The sequence below is a fragment of the Panthera onca genome, chromosome D3 (genome assembly GCF_046562875.1).
Source record: "Panthera onca isolate mPanOnc1 chromosome D3, mPanOnc1 haplotype 2, whole genome shotgun sequence".
Lineage (NCBI taxonomy): Eukaryota > Metazoa > Chordata > Mammalia > Carnivora > Felidae > Panthera > Panthera onca.
Genome location: NC_138350.1, coordinates 9,261,771 through 9,280,880, shown reverse-complemented (window position 1 = coordinate 9,280,880; position 19,110 = coordinate 9,261,771). Strand labels below are relative to the sequence as shown.

General features: G+C 49.2%; 1 protein-coding gene across 5 annotated transcripts in view; it reads right to left on the bottom strand.

The window, feature by feature from the left end:
• RPH3A (rabphilin 3A) overlaps positions 1 to 19,110 on the bottom strand; it is a 274,475-nt gene that overhangs the window by 22,346 nt on the left and 233,019 nt on the right. For all 5 annotated transcript variants that reach the window (XM_081790687.1, XM_081790686.1, XM_081790685.1 and 2 more), the window contains 8 exons: positions 16,817 to 16,946; positions 15,399 to 15,485; positions 14,725 to 14,890; positions 11,326 to 11,364; positions 11,091 to 11,243; positions 5,685 to 5,771; positions 4,321 to 4,383; positions 2,385 to 2,624 (listed from right to left, as the gene is read on the bottom strand). In XM_081790687.1, coding sequence (XP_081646813.1) covers positions 2,385 to 2,624; positions 4,321 to 4,383; positions 5,685 to 5,771; positions 11,091 to 11,243; positions 11,326 to 11,364; positions 14,725 to 14,890; positions 15,399 to 15,485; positions 16,817 to 16,946 — 965 coding nt within the window. The remainder of the gene's footprint in view (positions 1 to 2,384; positions 2,625 to 4,320; positions 4,384 to 5,684; positions 5,772 to 11,090; positions 11,244 to 11,325; positions 11,365 to 14,724; positions 14,891 to 15,398; positions 15,486 to 16,816; positions 16,947 to 19,110) is intronic.

Here is a 19,110-nt window from a genome sequence, read left to right as displayed (position 1 = left end):
CCAAGTTAACGACTTCCCATCCTGCTAGATTGAGAGCCCCATGAGGGCAAGCGCTGTGACTGTCCTGTTCACTGCTGGGCCCCCACTGGGCACAGTGCAGGAAACACAGTCGGTGCTCACTTACTTGCTAAAGGAATAAACGAATCCGGGCATTTGCCGTTACCTCTGCTTGGAATACTCTCCCTCTAGATCCTCACGTGGCTGCCACCTTCTCATCATCCACATCTCGGCTTAAACGTCACCTCCTCAGGGAAGCCCTCGCCGACCACTCCATCTAAATCAGCCACCCCCGTGGCCATTGCCTTTATTTCCTTCCTGCTGTGCTATCTCTGTTTGAAATGAGCTCATTTGTATGTTAACTGTTTCTCTCCACTAGAATGTTAGTTCCGTTAGATTAGCCATCTTGGCTGCCTTTTTTTTTTTTTTTTTTTTTGGCCATGGTGTCTCTAGCACCTAGAATAGTTTGGGGCACATAGTATGTACTTGATAAGTACTTATTGGTTATGAAGACGAGTGCATGAGTGAGTGAGCGGTATATAGAGCTGAATACAGTATAGGATTGTTATAAATCACTGGCGTCAGCTCGTAAGAGGGACAGATCCAAGCTGGGAGGGATCATCGAGGCTCGGCAGGTCAGTGAAGAGACACCTAAGGCTGAAGGAAGGAGCAGTGGATACGGTTCTGGGCACAAGTGCCAGTGTGCAGAAAGGCGGAAAGGTGGGCCGGACACAGTGTGCATTTCCGAGGCAGGAAACAGTTCGTCGCTCACAAGGCAGTGGACCTTCCTACGCTCCTTTCCCGAGACCGCAGACCCATGACCCGTGGGAGAGCACAGGGGACAGAGGGGACAGCTGATATTTCATCCTGATCTATTTCACCCAGCTGATCTGCTACAGCCATACGACCGTCAGCCCCTCCACTCGCTGGCCCTGTGAGGTTGGACGGGTCCCTGAAGCTCTCGGAGCCTCAGTTTCACTATCTGCGAAATAGGAGGAGTAGAAGCAACTAGTCCCAGGCCGAGCAGGAAGACTCGATGAGCACGTGCACTGAACACACTTAGAAAAGCGCCCGGCACAAAATAAGCAAGTATGGACTGTTTTTACTTCTGATGTGCATACCACATAACTAATAATTCCTCCTGTGTGTTTAGGACTATATAATGATAACGACTGCCAGTTTCACCTCCCAGGGGGTACCTCAGTTTATCATCCCCTCAGCTCCGTGCGGGAGGCAGTATTTGCTTCCCAGTTTACAACAAGGAGGGGTGACACGGGGGGACCAAGCCACACCACTGATCATGGCTGTTCGTCCACTTCTTCTGAGTGGGTTCAGTCTGTCCCCCTGACTCGGAGCCCCTGGGACGCCCCCAACCCCACAACACATGTTAGATCAGACACGTGTCCTTCCACACCTCCCTCCAGCTCACAACGGCCACCCCAGCTCTCCCCTGCCGCTCCACACACACCCAGGATAAGTGCCACTGCGTGTGTGTGTGTGTGTGTGTGTGTGTGTGTGTCCCTAGGACTTCGGGTCCGAGTGGGAGAGGGACACAGCAGGCATTGTATAAATCACTGAAGGAATGGATGCAAGAGGAAATGCCTAGAAATATTTGAATCATGGTTAAAAAATTACTTCCAGAAGACACACAACAAAGAGTTTTGGAAACTAGTAAAACACACACACACACACACACACACACACACACACACATAATTGCAGAAGTGAGATGCTGGGTCGTATAATTCTGCTTGACTTGTGGACCCACCAAACACTGAACATCTGAGCCTTGTCGATGTAGTTGAATTGTACTCTTTAAAGTGATTTAAATGAAAAAAAAAAGTTTTAAACAGAGAGGGAGGCAAACCATAAGAGACTCGAATGCGGAGAACAAACTGAGGGTTGATGGGGGGGCTGGGGAGGGGGGGAAATGGGTGATGGGCACTGAGGAGGGCACTTGTTGGGATGAGCACTGGGTGTCGTACATAAGCGATGAATCATGGGAATCTACCCTCAAAACCAAGAGCACACTGTATACACTGTATGCTAACTAACTTGATAATAAATTATGTGTATATATATATATATATGTGTGTGATTTACATAAGTTGTGTATATATATATATATATATATATATATATATATATATAAGTGATTTACATGGCAACTTTGATGTTAAGCTTTTCATCACAATAAAAAATACACAGCACCTTCTCTTTAGAAAGCGGAGGTCATTTTTTGAATTCAGCAACACAAACTTGTATCTTTATAACTTGATTGATACAGCTTATTAGGCTTGGCATACTGGGGGGGCTATTCTGATGTCCCCGGGGACGATGCCCCGAAGTGACTTTCCCCAAACACTCCTCCCCTAAGTGCCACCTACTTGCTTCATCCGAATCGTAGCTGTTGGCTTCTTCCTCCTCGTCCTCCGGGGGCGGGGGCTGGCGGGCAGGGGCCACGGCGGGCTGGGGAGCCGCAGCAGCCGCTTGGGAATAGGGGCCCGGTGGGTGGCCCCCTCGGTCCTCCCTGGCTCCAGCTGCTGAGTAGCCCCCAGCTCCCCCTGTTCTGTCCTCCCGGGCTGGGGCGGTGGCCCCTGCGTAGCTGGGCTCACCGGGAGCCACCTCTGCAGAGGAGATGGGGAGAGGGCAGGAAAGAGGCAGCTGAGCCTCTGTGTCTGTGTCTGAGCCACTGTGGCAGCATTACCGTTAGTCATGAGCGCCTACTGTATACCAGGAGCTTGGCAAATCTTGCACCAGAACTACCCCGGCCTGGCCACGGAGGATCACCGTATCCAGTCGACGGGGATGGGGCGGGGGGGGGGGGGGCCATGATGTCATTCACCAATTCTCAGAATGTTGCCTTTGTCAAAACCACCTAGGGAAGCTCGCAAAAATGCAGGTTCCTGGGCCCCACCCAGACTGAGTAGGCAGTGCAATGGGGCCCGGGAGTCTATGTCTCATAACAAGTCCCAGGAGCTGATTCAGACGTGGGCAGAACAGACCTCAGGGGGGCACTGATCAGCGGTGTGGTTCTGCAGCCAGACAGCCTGGGTCTGAATCTCCGCTGTGTGACCCGGGGCAAGTTACTTAAAGTCTCTGAGCCTCAGTTTCCTCGTCTGTAAAGTGGGAATTGTGACGCTGAAGGCACTCAAAGAGTACCGGCTAATATTTTAAAAATTATCTACTACATGATAGGGGCACCTGGGTGGCTCAGGTCATGATCTCACAGTTCGTGAGATCATGTCCTGCATCGGGCTCTTCACTGAGAGAATGGAGCCCTCTCTCTCTCTCTCCCTCTCTTCCCCTGCCTTGCTCAGGCATGCACACTCTCTCTTTCAAAATAAATAAACTTACAAAAATATATAACCTACTACATGTATATTACTTAACATAGCATCTGGTGAGTTAGGAAGCAATGATTAAGCTGTAGCCATGGTAACCGAAGATGATGCATAACATCATATGCAAGAATCACTCTCCCTTAGCATGACCTTAGTCCACTCCAGGTCACGTGCTAGAGTTTTATGTGTATTCGTTTGTCTAATCCTCCCATCAATGCTGTGAGGTAAATCCTTGTATTATTCCCATTTTATTTTTTGTTTACTTATTTTCGAGAGGGAAAGAGACAGAGGGTGGGGGTGGGGAGGGGCAGAGAGACAGGGAGACACAGAATCCAAAGCAGGCTCCAGGCTCGGAGCTGTCAGCACAGAGGCTGACGCGGGGCTCGAACCCATGAACCATGAGATCACGACCTGAGCCGAAGTTGGACGCTCAACCGACTGAGCCACCCAGGCGCCCCAACTCTCGATTTGTTTTTAAGAGAGAGAAAGAGAAAGAGAGAGAGCGAGCAGGGGAGGGGCAGAGAGAGAGGGAGCCACAGAATCTGAAGCAGGCTCCAGGCTCGGAGCTGTCAACACAGAGCCTGATGCGGGGCTCGAACCCACGAACCATGAGATCATGACCTGAGCTGAAGTCGGGCACTTAACCCACTAAGCCACCCAGGCATCCCTCCCATTTTAGAGATAAGGAAATTGAGGCCCAGGGAAGGAAGTTAAGTGACTTGCCCAGGGTCACGTAGCTGGGAAGTGAAGGAGCCGGGATTTGACTCCGGGGAGTCCGTGCTCTTAACCACTGTACGCTCTGTCCTTTTCTATTTAATCTTGGTAAGGAGTATCTACAGTTTTGGAATCAGGGGGTCCCTCAGAGCTCATCCGATGGGTCCCTGGGCACAGCTGGGGAAGGTCTGGCAGCCCGGGCTCTCTCACAGGAGGTGGGAGGGCGTGGCCACTGGACAGGTATGGGAGGAGGGGGAACACTTGCCTGGTCTGTGATCTGGAAAGCGTCCTGCTGGCCCAGGGCTGGCTTTGCCGCCTCCTGGAGGCCCTGAATGGGGAAAAGAGAGAGGGGTGGAGCACAGGTGGCATGATTTCCCTGTTCTTGCCTCTCCCCCCTCATGTCGGGGGTGTGGACACAGGCCTGAGGGCAGCAGGCGATGAGAAGGAGCCTCCAGGGCTGCAGGAATGGCCCCACTGGGGACTCTGGGGTCAGAAAGGCCTGGGTTCAAGCCCCAATGCTTCCTTCCTGGGTCTACACAACGAGGATGCCTGTACCTGCTTGTCATGTTTCACGGGCTGTTATGAGGTTGATGGACGAATGGAGTAAGGATTGTTTGTGAGGGGACGGGCAAGTTTATACCCGGAGTCCCCCACTGCTACAGGGCCATTACTGGTCCAGCGGAATTTTTACAACTACATTTCCCAAAGCCTGGGATGGGGCGGGGAGAGAGCCGAGGGGGCATGAAAGATCATTCAACCACACAGGGAGAGAGTCGCGTCAGTCTCCACTGCCCTTCAATACCGACTCCATCGTGGAAATGTCTCATTCAGGTGCCACTTTGTCTCTAACCTTTGTGAATTTCCCTTCTGAGCAAAAAAAGGACAGAGCTCGGACTCAGAACCTTCCTCAGGCCAGCGTACTGAGAATCTCACTGCGCTGTTTAATTTTCATGACATTAATTTTTAGAACTACCTTCTGCAATGGGTTGAATTGTATTCCCCCAAAGGATGTTGAGGTTCTAGCCCCCAGTCCCTGGGAACATGGCCTTATTTGGAAAGAGGTTTCTTTGCCGATGATCAAGCTAAGATCACGCTCTGTCTCTCTCAGAAATGAATAAATGTTAAAAAAAAAAATGGAGCAAAATGTTAACAGCACCAATGAGGCATCACTCCTATTGTTTCATGCAATCCGCATTTGTTTAGATTTTCCCATATGACTCGTCTCTTTGGCCACCAATTTTTCCTGAATCTCACACTACTGTTCTGGGAACCATGTGTCCCCAACATTTGCTTGAGAGAGGAGTTTGGAGATAGCGAGTTCTCTCAGCTGCATTTTTCAAGGGAACCAATTTGAGGAAAGATGCGAAGAAATGAGAGAGAAGGAGGCAGATGTATGAGGTAAGGACGGTGGCGGAGAGTGACCCGACAACGAGGAGGGAAGGGGGCAGAGGCCGAGGCATTTCACTACTTCTGTCCGGCCCCTGCTCCACCTGCCCGCCCGGAGGATTACTCATTCTGAGGGTTTTGGTGGTGGCTGTGGCTCTGCACGAAGCCGGCGGGCTCTGCAAGCAAGGACGGGAGGTCCCAGGGTCACAGCTGGGTGACAGGTGGGGGTGGGGCGGCAGGTACCTGGCTGCCCGGGCTGTGGAGGGGCTGGGCTCTGCACGGAGGCGGGGGCCGGTCTGGAGGCCTGGACTGAGTTTGCCCGTCGCAAACCTGCAGGGGTAAGGAAAGGAGACAGCCCGTCATGTCACACACACACACACACACACACACACACACACACACACACAGTGGACACGGGAGGAACCTTGGGTCTGGTCAGCTGGCACGAGGTAACGCCTTCCGGGTTTGAACTGAGTGCAGGCTCCGATGCTCTCTGCTCCTCCAGACCCTCTCCTCCCCCTCCGGTGCCTTCCCTCTTTGCAACACTCAGATGCCCTGAACCAGGTCACAACAGCGACACGGGTGTTGAAAAGGGAAGGATGTCACCTCCACCTGTGTGACCTTGCACAAGCGACCTATCCTCTCCGGGCCTCGGTCTCCTCGCCTGCGAAATGGGGATAAGAGTACCTACTTTTTAGGGTTGTGGTGGAGATGCTGTGATGAGATACAGGCAACGTGCTCAGAACAGCACTTGGCACGGAGTAAACACCGAATATTATTATTATTATTATTATTATTATTATTATTGAATCTGGTCTCTCTCTTCCCATGGGCCTGGCTCTGCATCCCGGTTTCTTGTATAAGCTGTGTGACTTTAGGATGGTCATTCACCCTCTCTGCATCTCTGAGCTCTACCTACTGATAATAATGAGTTGTCATATATTTAATGCTTACCATGTTCCAGGGACTTCAGATATAAGAGGTTGTTTAATCTCTGTACCCCATGAGGTGGGCGCTGATTTACCTCCATGTTACAAACGGGGAAGCTAGGCACAGAGGGCTAACATCTCTTGCCGGGTTAATGGCAAAGCCAGGATCTGAACTCAGGCATTTGCTCTCCGGAGTCTGCCTGAGACCATGAGGTGCTACTGTCTCCTCCAGAGCTACTGGAGGATCAAATGGGATAAGGTACACAGCAGGTCCTGACATCCAGAAGGCAGGACGTTCCTGGAAGAAAGCCCTTTCTCACTTCTCTGGGCTGGATCCCGCCTTTCCTGAACTCAGCCCTGTGTCACTGGAGAGATGCTTGAATGCTAATGACAGAAGGTGCTTTGCCACGGCTGGCTGGGGGCTGACCCGTCCCTCTGTCTTGTCCCCGGGTCCTGTAGTAGCACTGCGCTTTTGTTCATCTGGGTCCTTGTTCATTCCTTCATCCATTCACTCACTCACTCAACAAGTGTTCATTGTCTACAAACTGCCAATCCTGATGGACAAAAATCACCTTGATTCCTCCAGGAGCAGATGGCCCAGTCAGAGGAAGGAGGCAGACGCTGAAATAACGAGTTTATAAAACAGCAATAACAGTGAACATCCACTGAGCGCTTCAAATGTGCCAGGCCGTGAGCCTCGCCTCAGGGAACCCTCGCAACTTGACACCACGCGTACCGTTATGGTCCCCGTTTGCGGTCAAGAAAAGGGAAGCTAAGTGTGCCCAAGGTCACGTATCTAGGAAGTGGCTAGGACCTCCGACCAGGCTCACCCGGCTCCGGAATCCCGTGAGTAATAATGCACACCGGCCCTCACGGCATGTCAGGCTCTGTTCTGAGATCTGAGGTTTTAGTTTACTGAATCCTTTAGAGCAACCCGCGATAAGAATGATTACCATTATCATTTCCATTTGACGATAAAGGAAAGCCCAGTGCCCCGATCTGTAAAATGGGGACACCCAGCTGGTAAGTGGTCGAGCTGGGGTCTGACCCCACACAGTCTTTGATCTGGTATTTGTGCACTTGGCATTGAACTGAAATGGCCATACAGGTAAAGAAGTAACATCACGGGGGATGGAGGTGAGGGGTGACCTCTGGCTGGGGGGATGGGGACGCTTCACGGTGAAGGTGGCCTTTGGATTTGGAGTTTGGGTTTTTCCAACCCAAACGGAGGTCATCGATGCACAGGCGACCTCTGTAGCATAAAGCAAAGTCAGGATAGCTCTGGTTTATTCCATGGCATTAACTCCAGGTCCCAGATCTGGAGAGAAAGGGGCCCTGGGAGGCATCGGGATTACTGAATGGAAGATGCAGAGGTCAGCTGATTCTTGTCAAGGATCTGGGGCCCGAGTTGCAAGTTGTTCTCAGCACTCCTGGTGGGACCCCCTCTGGGGCTTAGGCTCGTCACTGAGGGCTCCCGGCATGACGGAACCTTTTCTTACACAGCAAGGGCAGCTGGCCTACAGATCAGGAACGGTCGCAACCACCCCTTCCTCCGATGGCACAAAAAGGGTGGCACAGACATGTCTGTGTTTTGGAGCAGCAGACCCCTCTGACCGACCTCAGTGCCACTAGGTAGGATTTGCATTGCCATAGCTATGAGATGTGTGGATAATATAAAAATTGCAAGACGCTGGCTCTTCCTCTGCTCAGGATCCTTCTGCGGCTCCCTGACACCCTCAGGAAAAAGTCCAAACACTTTTATCTGACTTTTCAGGCTCTCAAACAATGGTTCTCAAACTTCAGCATTCACCGAAATCACATGAGGAGTTTGCTTAAGAAGTGCAGCGTTTCTGGAGAGATGCTTGAATGACAGAAGGAAATGCTTCTGGATTCTGGATTCTGGATCCCGGTCCCAGAAATTCTGATTTCGTAGGTCTGAAATGGGGCAGTGCTTTCAACACTCACCTAAGGTGCCTGGATCTGCCGACCCCCTGTCTTCTACTGCTCTCTCAGGGAGAGGGATTCTGGCTACAACACGCTTTAGATGGTGACAAGCACGGAGTAGAGCTGTGTGTCAGAACTCTGGGGACTCGGAGGAGGGAGCAATGAACTCTTCTCAAGGTGAAGCAGGGCGGATGCTACGAGTTTCATAGACGAGGGGACATTACACTGACTCGAGGGACAGGGGATCCAAATGTGGCTCGGGAATACTGTGTGACGGCCTTTTCCCTCAACAGGCAAAATAATACACGGGCTAAAAGCACAGTCTTCAGTATACAAAAGTTAGCTAAAAATAGATCAAAGACCTAACTGTAAGAGCTAAAGCTAAAACCACAAAGGTCTTAAAAGAGCACACTCAGGGAAAATGTCACGACATTGGCTTTGGAGCGACTGTTTGAATATGGCACGCAAAGCGCAGAGAACAAAAGAAAATTAGAAAAATTGGACTTCATCGAAATTAAAAACTTCTGTGCATCAAAGGACACTATCAATGGGGTGCCAAGGCAACCCACAGAATGGGAGAAAATACCTGCGGATCATAGATCTGACAAGGGATTAATATCCAGAATATATAAAGAACTCCCGTAACTCAACAATAATAAAACAAACATCCCAAATGAAAAGTGGGCAAAGGACTGGAAGAGACATTTCTCCAGAGAGAATATCTGAACAGCCAATGAGCACATGCAAAGATGCTCAATGTCACGAATCATCAGGGAAATGCAAATCAAAAACATGAGATATTGCTTCCCACGCATTATGATGGATACACACACATACTATATATATACATGTGTGTGTGTATATATACACACACACATATATGTATATATCCTACATATACAGAGACACATGTATGCATATATAAGCGTTGGTGAAGACGTGGATTAACTCGAACCCTTGTATATTTCTGGTAAGACTGTAAAAATGGTGAGGCCACTGGGGAACACAGTATGGTGGTTCCTAAAAAATTTAAGCATAAATTTACCACATGATCTGTCTATTCCACTTCTATACATATATACATACATACCCCAAAATTAAGAGCAGGCACTCAAATGGATACTTGTACACCAATGTTCATTACGCACAAGAGCCAAAAGGTGGAAACAGCCCAAATGTCCATCAACGGATGAATGGATAAACAAAATGTCTACCCACAAAAGGCCACATACTGTGTCATTCCATTTATGTGAAATGGCAAGAATAAGCAGATTCAGAGTGGTAAGTGGATTCCAGGGGCTGGCGGGGGGGGGGGGGGATTAGCGTTTAATGGGTACAAGGTTTGTTTGAGATGGTGAAATCGTTCTGGAGATGGTTAGTGGTGACGGTTGCATGACAATGGGAATGGACTTGGGGCCCCTGAACTATCTACTTCGAAGTACTTGAAACGGCAAATTTAATAGTAGTGTATATGTTTTACCACCATTAAAAAAGAGTTTTTTTGGGGCGCCTGGGTGGCTCGGTCGGTTGAGCGTCCGACTTCGGCTCAGGTCACGACCTCGCGGTTCGTGAGTTCGAGCCCCACGTCGGGCTCTGTGCTGACAGCATAGAGCCTGGAGCCCGCTTCCGATTCTGTGTCTCCCTCTCTCTCTGCCCCTCCCTCACTCTCTCTCTTTCAAATATAAATAAACATTAAAAATTAAAAAAAAAAAAAAAAAAAAAAAAAAAAAAAAAAAGAGTTTTTTTAAAGCATCGTCAATAAAAACTTCACCTCTGGAAGGGGAAACTCAAGAAGCACAGGCTTTAATGTCGGACAGACACGGGTTTCATTTCCATCTGAACCAATTGACAGCTGTGTGACTTAGGGCAAATGGCATCAATTCTCTGGGCCCAGTTTCTCCATCTGTTAAATGGGAATAATAGGAATCTTCGCAAAAGGATTTGGGGGTATGACAAGGATCAAATGAGACGATGTACGTGAAAAGCTCGGGACAATGTCTGGCACCTGGTAAGTACTCAACGAATATTCCGCGATGTTGTAGACTTGAGAAATTCTTCTGTTTCTGTGAATCTGAACCATAGGTTCACTAGGGGGTGTGCACAGTGGATTAAGCACAAGGTACGTGCCCAGCTCTCCTGCCAAGAAGAAGAGGGACTAAGGGCCTAAGCTCTACACCCACTATTCAGGAAGAGAAGCCAGAGGTCAACATGGGACCTAAATATTCAGCCCATCTAACTTGGGACCTGGTCCAAAAGTCCAAGTCCAGGAATCAAGGATTCCCACCATCATGCACTCTCGCCAAATAAATCCACTCTGAGTGCAGCTGGAGGTGCTGGGACCCAATGAGATGAGAAGCGTCCTGGCCGAGCTGACCTACCCCATCCTCGTGGACAGCAGAGGACGCCGGCCAAGAGAAGAAAGAACTTGGGTGGGTCTGTGAGAGGGAAGCTTCCCTACTGTACTCAAAAGTACGTTGCATTTTCCTCAGGGCTTCCAGGGAGGAGGGCAAAAAACCCACATTTTCCTTACATTTGGCGTTAGAGCAGGAAAGGGATATGACCCAAAGTATGGATGTGCAGGGTAAGAACTGTTTCTGAGCTCTGTCTTTCCTCTACCATAGACTAGACCCAGCATCTAGAACAGAGCGTGGCACACAGTAGATACTCAACAGATACTGAACGAATAAATGAATTAAAACATTGTCCTCCCCGCCCCCCAACTCCTTTTGATTCTCCTCCTCCAGGAAGCCCATCTAGATTTGCCCATGTCTCCTACCGGCTGGGCTCCGGCTGGAGTCAGCGGCAGCCCCACCGTGGCCATGGTCCCAGCTCTCTGAGTCCCGGCTGGATGAGCTCATGCGTGCCTCGGAGGCCCTGCGCACAGGAGGCCCATAGCTTCCTCGCCCGGGGGCAGAGGCCAGGTCAGGACCTGGAGGGAAAAGCACGTATTAAATGGAGAAAGGGCCAGAGAGGGATGGGATAAAGTAGAAGACAGAGTGGGCAGGACCTACCTGTCTTCTGACCTGGGCCCCTCCGGTCTTCCGTGTCACCTGAAGAGAGAGAGATGAAGAGAACTTGTTTTATGGTTTCTGGAGAGCTGCCACTTAAGGAACACACAAAGGGGCCCACTGCCACCCCTAGGAACTTCTAAAAAGTGAACTGAAAGTCTCTTCTCCTTTCTTCCCCTGTGGTGTAGCTCCCGTTTACAATCTCACATGATTCCCTTGGCATGCACACGCACATGTGAGCACACACAGGCTTTCAAAACAGCAAACTGGGATCCTCGGTCAATGATCACACAAACTGTTCTAGAATGTGCTCAATTGATTTGATTTTCCCCAGGACTCACTCACCGAGCATGCTCCCACCTCAAGTCCTTCTGCACATCACATTCTCAAACGTTCCATGAGCCCTCTCTACGCTTCTCTCCAAACACCGTCTCCGTAGACAGCCCTTCTGTGGCCACTCCATCCAACACAGACCCTCCTGCCCACGTCTGTCCCCCTCACCCGCTTCATTTTGCCTCTGGCTGTCATCACCACTGATATTCTATTATATTTGCATATGCTGTTTGTCGAGTATCTGTTTCCCCCAGTAGAATTTTAGCTGTGCGAGGACAAGGAGTTTGTCCGTTCCATTTATCACTGTATTCCTAGGGCACAGAACAGAGCCTGGAACTCGTTGGGCGTTCAGTAAATATTTGTTAAAAGAATATTGTAAGCTCCTATCATGGGCATAATTCAAAATCTATCATACACATTTACATCATTGGATTCTAAAAGATGCCTAACATAGCATGCTATGGCTAGATCATAATCTATTAGACAATCCCATTAATGAACATTTGGGTTTCTCCAGTGGTTCTGCGATAGAAAATGGCACATAGAAAGTGATATAATAAATATACTTACACATAGATCTTTTTATATTGGTCCTTTTAAACCTTTTTTAATATTTATTTACTTTTGAGAGAGAGAGAGACAGAGCACAAGCTGGGGAGGCGCAGAGAGAAAAAGAGACACAGAATCTGAAGCAGGCTCCAGGCCCAGAGCTGTCGGCATAGAGCTGGGCGTGGGGCTCGAACTCACAAACAGTGAGGTCATGACCTGAGCCGACTTCAGATGCGTAACCGACTGAGCCACTCAGGTGCCCCTATGTTGGTCCTTTTATTGCTGTTAAATATATTCCTAGATAGGGATTGCTGGATCAAATGGTATATACACTTCAAATTTTAATAAATTCTGCCATAATACTTTCCAGAAGGCTGGAGGTGACTTATAGTCCTACCAATAGTTTATAGGGTATTCATTTCCGCCACATTCATCAGCACTGGATGTTATTACCAATGATTTTTTAGGTGCCACTGTGCAACGCTGGTGATGTTACTTCTTTCTAGCGACGTGAGTGGGTGTCACATCAACCGTAGTCTTGGAGTTAATGCTTTGTCCAGAGTTTATGTGATAAGCTAATTCATACTATTTATGTGCGTATGTGTCTGTGTCTACGTGATTAACGTGATATAACATTGGCCAACATTTACTGAGCGCTACATCGTGCAAAGCACTTCCCATGTAGTATCTCATGTAACCTTCAAAATAACCTGGTGAGTTTTTCAGCCCATTTCATAGGTGAGGAAAGAGTCTCAGAGGGCCAGGCGATTTGCCCAAGCTCATGCAGCCGGTAAGTAGCAGAGAAATGAGATTCAGGTCCTCCTGGTCTCAGATGTCCCAGATCTTGACAGTTATGCCATATAGTCTTCTCAGCCTACGGGGAATAGTGCTTAACCAGGAAGAAGGAAGTCTTGGGGGTGAGTGTGGGGGCTCCTCGGGGATGCAGTGTATATTGAGAATTTGGTATTTCTCTGCCAAGGAGCAGAAATTGCTCATGCCGTGTCAGGAGGAAAACATCTGGTGAGTGCCATGTGGATGCCAGGTACTACCCGCGGCACCTTGAGAAGTCATCTTACAGGAGGCATAGTTGGACATTTGAACTTTTGAGACCTTCAACTATAACTTTCCTTTCAGAAACACTGCCTGCGCTCCACTCCAGAACCATCATTCAGACCAGATTTTATCATTTACTGTTAGCTGAAATTATTACAGGGGCCTCATCTGGTCGGACCTAATGGTCTCACTCAATTATGATATGTTTTGATAGTAGTGGCTTTTTTTCTTTTAACTTTTTTTTTGCCTCTCCCTTTTATCATCATCATTTTACTAATTAATCGTAATGCTTGGGTAATAGGGATAATACCCACAGTCATGGTAATTTTCTTTTATGAATTCCCCTTTTGCTCAACTTTCACTTTTAATTAGTACAATCTCAGATATGCTGATGGTTGATAGCAGAAGTATCAGGGACAAGGAAAGCCTTCTCAGCAAATCCCCCTCGGGCTCCAGTGTGCATTTTGGTGACAGAAGTCTCTCGGCTTCTAGTTTTAATTCCCACCTCTGTTGTACCTCTAAATACTCCATCAGGGATGACGGTGAAAGCTTTTGGCAGCCTGACATTGCTGGAGACTTCCCTGTTCTACCCTCTTTTTAAAAACCGTTTTAAAGTCCACTATTATACAATAGTATTATTGTGTAATGCTATACGATACAGTGTCACATTAGTTTTAGGTGTACGATAGTGAGTCAACACTTCCCATACAACACCCACTGTGCGTCCTGACAAATGCTCTCCTTAATCCCCATCGCTTCTTTCACCCATCCCCCCACCCTCTCTCCTCTGGTAACCGTCAGTTTGTTCTCTGTAATTAGGAGTCTGTTTCTTGGTTTCTCTCTCTCTCTCTCTCCCTTTGCTCATTTGTTCTGTTTCTTAAACTCCACATATGAGTGAAATCATATGGCATTTGTCTTTCTCTGACTGACTTATTTAGTTCTGCATTATACTCTCCAGCTCCGTCCGTGTCGTTACAAATGGAAAGATTTCATTCTTTTTTATGGCTGGGTAATATCCCTGTGTGTGTGTGTGTGTGTGTGTGTGTGTGTGTGTGTGTGTATCTCACATCTTCTTTATCCATCATCAATCTATGGACACTTGGGCTGCTTTCATATCTTGCTTATTGTAAATAGTGCTACTATAAACACAGGGGTGAATGTATCCCTTTGAATTAGTGTTTTTGTATTCTTTGGGTAAATACCCAGTAGCGCCACTGCTGAATCATAGGGTAGTTCTATTTTTAAATTTTGAGGACACTCCATACGGTTTTCTACACGGGCTCGCTATGCTACCCTCTTGACAAAGGTTCATGGTGAGTTGTGCAGTGGACATAGGGGTCCTAAATCCAGAGGCTGGCTGTCCACCAACTGGGTGGAAACACGGTCATGATGTCAGGACATCCTCTAGGTAGACCAGTTAGCCAAGACCTGTCCGTGGTGCTGAAAGGAAAAGCTGTTTTGTTGTACCTCGGGTTGGAGCCCGGGCAGCATGCTTGGGCTCAGGAGTGACCTGCTCAGGGACAGCAGGCTCACTGACAGGCTCCTGGGGTTTGGTCTTCCTTATAGGCATAGGCTGTGGGAGGACCTGTTTGGGGAATCCCTTGAAGAACCACGCTCCAGAACGCTTCCACACCTGGGGGAGGACAGGGAGAGGATGAAGACATGGCAACCATGCACTATTAGCCCTGCCTTCGTGAGTGCCAGTTTTTACCTTTGCTCCCTGCACTCAGCACACCGACACACCACATAGCCTGTCACAACTCCTCTTTGATTCACACAACAACCCCAAACACTCCGTAGAGAGGGCCTGAGTACACCCATCTCCTGGATGGGGAAATTTGAGGATCAGAAAGGTGACGAACTAGTATAAGGTCACACAGCACCTGCCACCTCTTACACGCGGTGAGCTCCCTACGTCGAGGAAGAGTCAAGTCACGGAAGCGGGAGATGAGAAAAGAACTTCATTCAAACACTCACTGAACAGTCCTGCCAGTGTTCACAGCTGAGCTGGTTCCTTGTTACCAATCCCGTTAAGACCTACACCTAACCAGGCTCCCCAGCCCTCAATGGCCACCCTGCTTCCCGGCTGGCAGTGAGGAGGGGGGGATTGGACAGAAAGGGACGGTGACCGGTCCACTCACCTCTCTCTGCTCGATGCAGATTTTACAGAGCCACACGGAATGCAGGCGGTTATTGGAGGTCTCCACCCCACACTTAGTGCAGACGTTCTGGGGACAAAACAGAGCCCAGTGCACACTCACATACGCCAGGCTCCGAGCTGCCAGTGATCGGGGCCAAGGGGCTGGGAGGCAACAGAGCCCCTCTCTCTCTTGGTGGATAGAAAGAGCTGGAACTCCCCATTTCTCACCTCCCTCTCATGACCAAGGCCAGCTAGGATTAAAGTTCCAATTTGAGTTTTGATTTCCAATAATGAGAACTGGAGTCATCCTCCAGCACTGGATGAGTATATTCTCTGGAATTTTCTAAGAGTCCCTGTGGGGTCTGAATTTTTGGCATCCATATGGGGGAGATCACTGACATGATTTTTAAAGAGGAAAGCCACATATTTATTTTTTCTCTCTTTCCCTTTTCTTTTTTTTCTCTTTCTTTCTCTCTCTCTCTCTCTCTCTCTCTCTCTCTCTCCTTCCCTTTCCTTCCTTCCTTCCTTCCTTCCTTCCTTCCTTCCTTCCTTCCCACATGAATCTGACATTACCTAGATTATGGCTGCACGTTCAGCTCCTTGAAGAGAAGGAAGTTACCTGTGCAAATGCCATGACTGTGATGGAACATTATACTTTTGGCTGAGTTTCCTGGCAGTCAAGACAAAATGGAAAACTCAATAGGTCATGGAATTTTTACTATGTGGCTGACTGCAGAAGACAAGTTTTGGGGCATAAACTTTCCCCAATACCGCATTCTAAATGCTAAGTGGGACCCCAAGCAGGAGATGCCAAGTGACATTCTGGATGTCCCCAGCTCACATGTTCCCCTGAATTCCTTTCCGGGGAATTCAGGCAGACCCAAGGACAGGTGTATCTGTGTCCTGGAACTGTCACGTGCAGACAGCTTGAGGAGAGGGTGCAGGGTGGAGGGAGACTCCTTTAAATACTCAAGAAGCCCAATGGCCCTAACTGGGCTGGAGAGGGGCTTTCTAAGCCAGGGTAAGAGGATGCTGGGTAAACCTTCCGTGTTCACACAGGTGTAGACACCTGCCCAGCATGTTCTTTAGCCTGACACATAGCCTGCTAAGCTACGACCAGGATACCTGCAGGCTCACCCATAGCCTACATCCTATCTCAGGTTCCCATGTTCATCCCAGATGGAGCTGAGCTCCAAGGGGACAGAGGGGTCAGAACATCTTCCAGAAGAGGAACCAGGGTTCAGGGTTGCCTAGAAGATAGCTGGGCATGGGAGCGTCCCCAAAGGAATCATATTCTGGCAACTACCGTTCAGAATCCAAGCTCCGTCCCCAAGACCCAGGGTCCCCCAAGGCTCGAGCCCAGGCTTAGCCCCCTGCATGTGATGAGAAGGGCAGCAGGGAGGAGGAGGATGATAGTACCTTTTTACAGTCCTCACACACCACACAGGTGGAGCCCAACATCCCCAGCTGTTCTCCACACAGTATGCAGCGGTTCACCCCGTCCCCAGCCACGTTCTTCCTCATGTTCTCCAGACGGTCCACCAGGCGCCTGGAAGCAGACACAGAGTAATGAGGGCCTCATAGGACCGGGGACCACCGGCATCTCCTAGTATCAGGCTGATGGTCTTGACCTTCTCTGAGTCATGGACTCTTGGGTGTCTGATGAGGACTCTTGGACCCTTCCCCAGAAAAAGGCACGTGTGCATGAAATTCTGATACGTTTTCCGAACACCACAGACCCATATCCCAGATCTCCCACCTCCTTCTATTGACTTCAGATTAAACACCTTCTCTAGACTTACTATCTCACATCACCTCCTCCAGAGAAAACTGCCTTCTGGGCTCCAGATCCCTTTATCTAATTGTCGACGTGACGTCTTCACTCGGATGTCTTCGTTGCCATCTCAAAGTTTACTTTCAGCTGCTCCTCATCTTGGCTGTTCTCCAACCCCGTCCCTAGCACACCAGCTCCCATTCTCAGGAGGGAGCTGGACCCAGCCCACCCCTCCAAGGACCGGGTTCCCGCTGGGGGCACCACGGGCATGAGAACCACTGGGATACAACTTGGGTATCAGAGGTTCTAGAAGGACCCTGGGAGCCACCTGATGCTGACTCTCCCCACAAGCCTCCTCGCTCCTGCCATCCCCTCAAAGTGCTCGGATTTGCGGTGTTAAAAATAGCAACTTCTCCCTTTGTGTTTCATTCAACAGAGAGCCACTCTGTCCAGGGAAGAGCCAGGAGCAGCCTGCGGGCTCCAGAGACTCTGCTGTGACCCAGATTGGAAGGAGCTGCTTCGGCAGGCAGGGAGCACAGAGCCAGAGGCAGCACGCTCCTCCTTTCCTCCCCCTCATCTTCCCTTCCCCCGCTCCCTGTGTTTTCCCCAGAAATTGTTTTTATAGGATGATGGGTGGGGCGGTAACCAGGAGCAAGCCCCCCAGTCCACGGTCTCAGATGACCTAGAATAACAGTAGCCAATGTGCACTGAGCACTTAGTACGTACCAGCTACAGAGATAAGAACTCCACATCAATTTTCTTAAGGACTCCTTCCAGTAGTACTATACGCTGAGCACTATTCTTGTCCCCATTTTCCAAATGGGAAAACTGAGGCACAGAGAGGCTAAGTGATTTACTCAAGTCGCACAGTTGGGAAGTGGAGAAAGCTGGGATCCAGACCCAGGCAGTTTGTCCTGAGTTCCTATTCTTTTATTTTTATTATTATTATTATTATTATTACTATTATTTTATTTTGAGAGAGAGAAAAAGCACAAGCGGGAAGAAGCGGAGAGAGAGAGAATCCCAAGAAGGCTCCACACAGTCAGGATGGAGCCTAATGTGGGGCTCAAACCCACGAACTGTGAGATCATGTCCTGAGCCGAAGCCGGACGCTTAACTGACTGGGTCATCCAGGTGCCCCCTGAATCTCTGTTCTTAACTGCAATACACCCTGCTGTTATGTGCCAAGCAGAGCCATGGGGGTCTTCTGGAACAGTCTGATCTCCACCCTGCTGGATCCTCCTGCAGGCCCTACACTAAGGGACCCTCAATGATTGCTAAGTAGGTACCAACTCACACACACCCAGTTACCCTAGCTGGTTCTGTCCATCTCACTTCCCTGAGCTTGGGACAAGACACCCAACAGCTGCCCCACCATTTTGTTTCCCGGAAAAGCCCTTAACAGAGGATTGAGAAAGCTGGGGGTTAGCCCTGGAGTTGGACTCTCTGGGCTTCAATTTCCTCATCTGTAAAACAGAAGGAGTTGGGTTGTCAAGCTGTGCTTTATGGCACCCCAGAGCTCCTCAGAGCCAGTTGAGGGGCCGTGCACTGTAGTGGTGGGGTGATTCTGAGGGGCCAGAAAACTGCACTTAATTCACAGCATGTCTGCATTTATCCATTCTGTTTGTTTGTAATTAGATTTCCTTTGCAAAGCCACGGTTTGAAGAAACAGCCTGAAGTTGTCTAAAGCAGACAAACTTCAGGATGCCTCGCAATGCTGCAGAATTATAACATGTTATGAGATGATGAGGCAAGCTGATGGGAGGCAGGGGATGGTAAACGCATGGAGACATTTTTCTTGTCCACACCCTCTTTCGCAGGTTGCCTCCAGCGTGCACTGCCCTAGCCAGAAAACGGTTAGATTTTGTTCTCCTCTCTCTATCAGCGCGGGTCCCAAAGCACAGAGAAGGTGAGAGGCTTGCCTGGGGTCGCTCCGCCA